Source organism: Trichosurus vulpecula, chromosome 2, assembly GCF_011100635.1.
Source record: "Trichosurus vulpecula isolate mTriVul1 chromosome 2, mTriVul1.pri, whole genome shotgun sequence".
Classification (NCBI taxonomy): domain Eukaryota; kingdom Metazoa; phylum Chordata; class Mammalia; order Diprotodontia; family Phalangeridae; genus Trichosurus; species Trichosurus vulpecula.
In genome coordinates, this window is record NC_050574.1 from 162021786 (window position 1) to 162025800 (window position 4015).

At 38.7% G+C, this 4015-nt stretch overlaps 1 protein-coding gene across 1 annotated transcript; it reads right to left on the reverse strand.

Moving 5' to 3' along the window:
* Positions 1-1069: 1069 nt before the first annotated feature.
* On the reverse strand, positions 1070-2005 carry LOC118838070 (olfactory receptor 150-like). Its single transcript, XM_036745278.1, has one exon. It carries the CDS (start codon positions 1886-1888, stop codon positions 1070-1072), a length of 819 nt encoding a protein of 272 aa, XP_036601173.1. The 5' UTR covers positions 1889-2005.
* Between the last annotated feature and the right edge of the window lie 2010 nt (positions 2006-4015).

Here is a 4015-nt window from a genome sequence, read left to right on the forward strand (position 1 = left end):
GATTAAGTGACTTACCCAAGGTCACAGAGCTGGTAAGTGTGAGAAGTTGAATTTGAAATCAGATCTTCCTGACTCTAGGGCCAGCACTCTCTCCACTGCACCACCTGGCTGCCACAATGAATCATATATCTTGCCGAAGCGCACAGTTTTGTTTTTTTAAAATACATGGCATTCGTAAATAGGGAGAGCAAGAGGGACTTGACCTGTGAGGTATAAGGAATTTCTAGGAAATTTCCTCTCTCATTTAAGGTTAATATGTTCTAAGCAACTTAAAGTATTATCAAGAGGATGGACTAATTAAATGAGTTATCCAGAGTGACACAGAGAGGATGGATGAGAAGTGGAACTTGAACCTAGGTCTTAACGGTTTCTAGAACAACCTACAGGCCAAAGTGAGAGATAAGACTCTGCTCAGCAGTGTGGTATAAGAGAAAGAAGCAGCTCAAGAATCAGGGTCTCAACTACTTCATCTTTAAAATGAGGGGTTTGGATTAGGATACAGGTAAATGGCATATCAGATAGAACACTGAGTTCAAGTCCTGCCCAATACTTACAAGTTCTGTCATTCTTAGCAAATCTTAACCTCCATGTCTTAGTAACCTCGTTTGTAAACTGGAGATAATAAAAATGTCTCTCCCCAGAGTTGCTGGCAGAATAAAATGAGATATTTTTAAAAGTATTGTAAACTTTGAAGTTCTATCCTTTCCTTGTATCTATCATCCTGTTAAAAATCCAGAAAAGAACTGTGATTACTACAACAAAGAAAATTTGCAGACTGATAGGGTGGCTTCATCACTACCATACTCTTTTATCCTAAAGTGCCAATAGTTCATTTCTTTAATACATGACACTCTGCTGTTCTTTGTTCATAGAGCTTCTAACTGTGATTCACCCACAAAAGTCTGCTTGCATAAGGGAAAAAATGTGTCAAGGAGATAGAGGAGAGGGATTGGGAGGAGCGGCATGTGAGTAGAGGCTGCCACTTGAGAAGGCAATATAACCCATCCAATTAAAAGGAAAATAGCATCAGCAAAGCCTTTGAGCTCATCACCAATGACCTTTCTACTCTTCATGAGAAGGCCTTTTTGTCTAGAATTTTCTTCACTGCAACCTTGACATCTTTATTCCTGAGGCTGTAGATCAATGGGTTCAACATGGGGATCACTATGGTATAAAACACCGAGGACACTTTCCGCTGATCCATGGTGTTGGTAGAAGGCTGCAGATACATGAACACAGTGGAGCCAAAGAATAGGGAAACAGCCATGAAATGGGAACTGCACGTGCTGAAGGCTTTAGACCTGCCTGCAGTGGTCTGGATTTGAAGGATGCTGAAGAGAATGAAAATATAAGAGCTACAAATAATTAGGGTTGGGACAAAAACATTAAACGAACAAAAAGCCAGAAGTACTATTTCATTGATGTAGGTGCTGGAACAGGATAGCTTCAAGAGGGGAAGAACATCACAAAAGAAATTATTGACAATATAGTCTTTGCAAAAATGAAGTCGAAGCATGCAGCCTGTGTGAACCGTGGAACCAACCACAGCCATTGTAGCCACTGCAACCACCAACCAGGAGCACAATTGATAGGACATGATGACATTATATAATAGAGGGCTACAGAGGGCAACATAGCGGTCATATGCCATCACTGCCAACATATGACATTCTGCAATTATAAAAATGATGAAAAAATAGAGCTGAGTCATGCACTCAGGGTAAGAGATGATATTCCTCTCTGACACAAAGTTCACAAGCATTTTAGGGGTGATGACAGTGGAATGACAGAGGTCAATGAAGGATAGACAACTGAGGAAATAGTACATGGGAGTGTGAAGGTGGGCACTGACCACAATTAAGATGATCATTCCCAGGTTCCCTACCATGGTAACCACATAGATCCCTAGGAACAGGAAGAAAAGAGGAACCTGGAGTTCTGGTCTGTCTGTTAAGCCTGCAATGATAAACTCAGTCACTGAAGAGTGATTTCCATTCTCTGGATGGTGGACCTGTGGGATCCAAAAAAAGTAACACATTAGAAAGGATTGCTTCTCTCATTGCCTCCACACAAAAAGGAAGGGACAACTTTAAATCCTGGAATCTAGGACTTTTTGGTCCTAGTGGCCTATAGCTACTGTACCTGGTCACTGTGTAAGAGTATCAGTATCATTATTAACATGTCTTAGTATTACCATGATGGGACATGTGAACAGAAGTTCTGGAAATGAATTGTACCCAACTCTTCCTGATTCTACCCAAGGGATAAATATATTATTGATACAGACAGTTGAATCTGCTGACAATAATGAGAGCTCATAGATGAAAGAAAGGGATGACTTCCATCTCTCTATTGTCCACTCATTGGCATCCTCATCTACTAGCTATTGTTCACATCTCTGAAACTCTACACAGAAGCAATCTTTGCTGAACATTAAAGATGACTGGTCTCCATCAGAATGGGAACCAAGGGTTCAGTTACTTTTTCAAAGAAAAGAAAACAATTTCTTGAGGATAGTCAAGTGCTGTCCAAAGTCATTCAACGAAAACACAAAAGCCTTCTCTGCTGAAGCCATTATCCAGTGGACTCTCTATGATTGCCAGTATCTCTAGATATTTCTCTCTTCCCCACAGATACATTTCCAGCTCTTTGCTACTTGGTGTTAGGAATGGGCCAATAAAAATAAAGAATGATATTTCATCAAGAACTGGGCTCCCACAGAGTTGAATTTGGTAGAAAGGATCAGGGCAGTTAAATTAAGGTACTTACCCTCCACTGCTGGATCTTCATTGAAAGTCTTTGGAGCATGTAATAACAAAGTTAGAAATGATAAACCTTATAGACCCATCTCCTTCCTTTTGTTCTCTTGAAATACAAGCAGGGTCTTTTATTTCTTAACTAACCTAGTAGTTAAGAGATCAAATTTTTATTATTACTTTACACCAATGGTTCTATATAATGTTTGAATAGAAATCATCATCTCTCAATGTCACTGTAACTGCTGTTTGATGGAATATCAGAGTTTTATGATTAATGGATAGTTTCTAGGTACCTTATTATAAACTCATAGGGTTTGCTCGATGTCTTATTTCATCAGGGATCCAGGCTCCTCTGGGAATAAATTATTGTTGTTTTCCACCATGTTCTATAGTCACCCTTCCTCCCAGTACCCAACAGGTCACCCCTAACCAGGGAGCTCTGTTAGCAACTTGGCTGTTTAGTAGGTTTTTATGGATTAGTATTTTTCTCTTACTCCCTCAAGTTCTGGAGGTGAGAATAAAACAGGTCCGACACCAGCCTGATTTTATGATTAGCTGGTTCCCGGAAGTATAACATTTCTGCAGATTTTGAAATGATGAAAATTATTAAAAATCCTCATTTTCTATTTTTGGGGAAAAATGATACTGAGGAAAGTGAAAACGTTTTCTATACTATATTGTTTAAAGTCTTTTACAAATTTAAAGTCAGTGTTAATTTCAATAAATAAGCAATTCATTTTTCTTTTAGTTTATTCACAATGTATTCACAATTTCCTTTACTATATCTTTGATTTCATTGTTATAAGGAGCTCCAAGTAGGATAACAGCTTTTATTTTACAATAAAGAACTTGTTCTGCAACCTTCTCAACTGTACTTCCAGTTCCTGACTATGTGCTTCACTAAATGGGAAGAGCTTACTATATAGAACCAGCTTTAAACACTTACCTTCCCGTTTTCTTGGTATGCTGTAGAGCAGAAATGCCAAATGGAAAATTGCAAGAATCCCTAGTGAACAGGAACAAGATTAAAATGTAATTGGGACATATTTTACAAAATCAATAAAAAAGTGTAATAGAACATAAAAATGCTACCATGTGGTTTTCTAAGTCAATATGCAGTCCACAGGGATCCTTTTGTATAGTTTAGTGGTCCTTATTTCAATTTGAATTTGATGCCATTTCTATAGAGGGCTGTGACTCTTGACATGACTCCTTCCAACTGGACTTTCCAGCTCCCACCTTGGGTCCATGCTGAT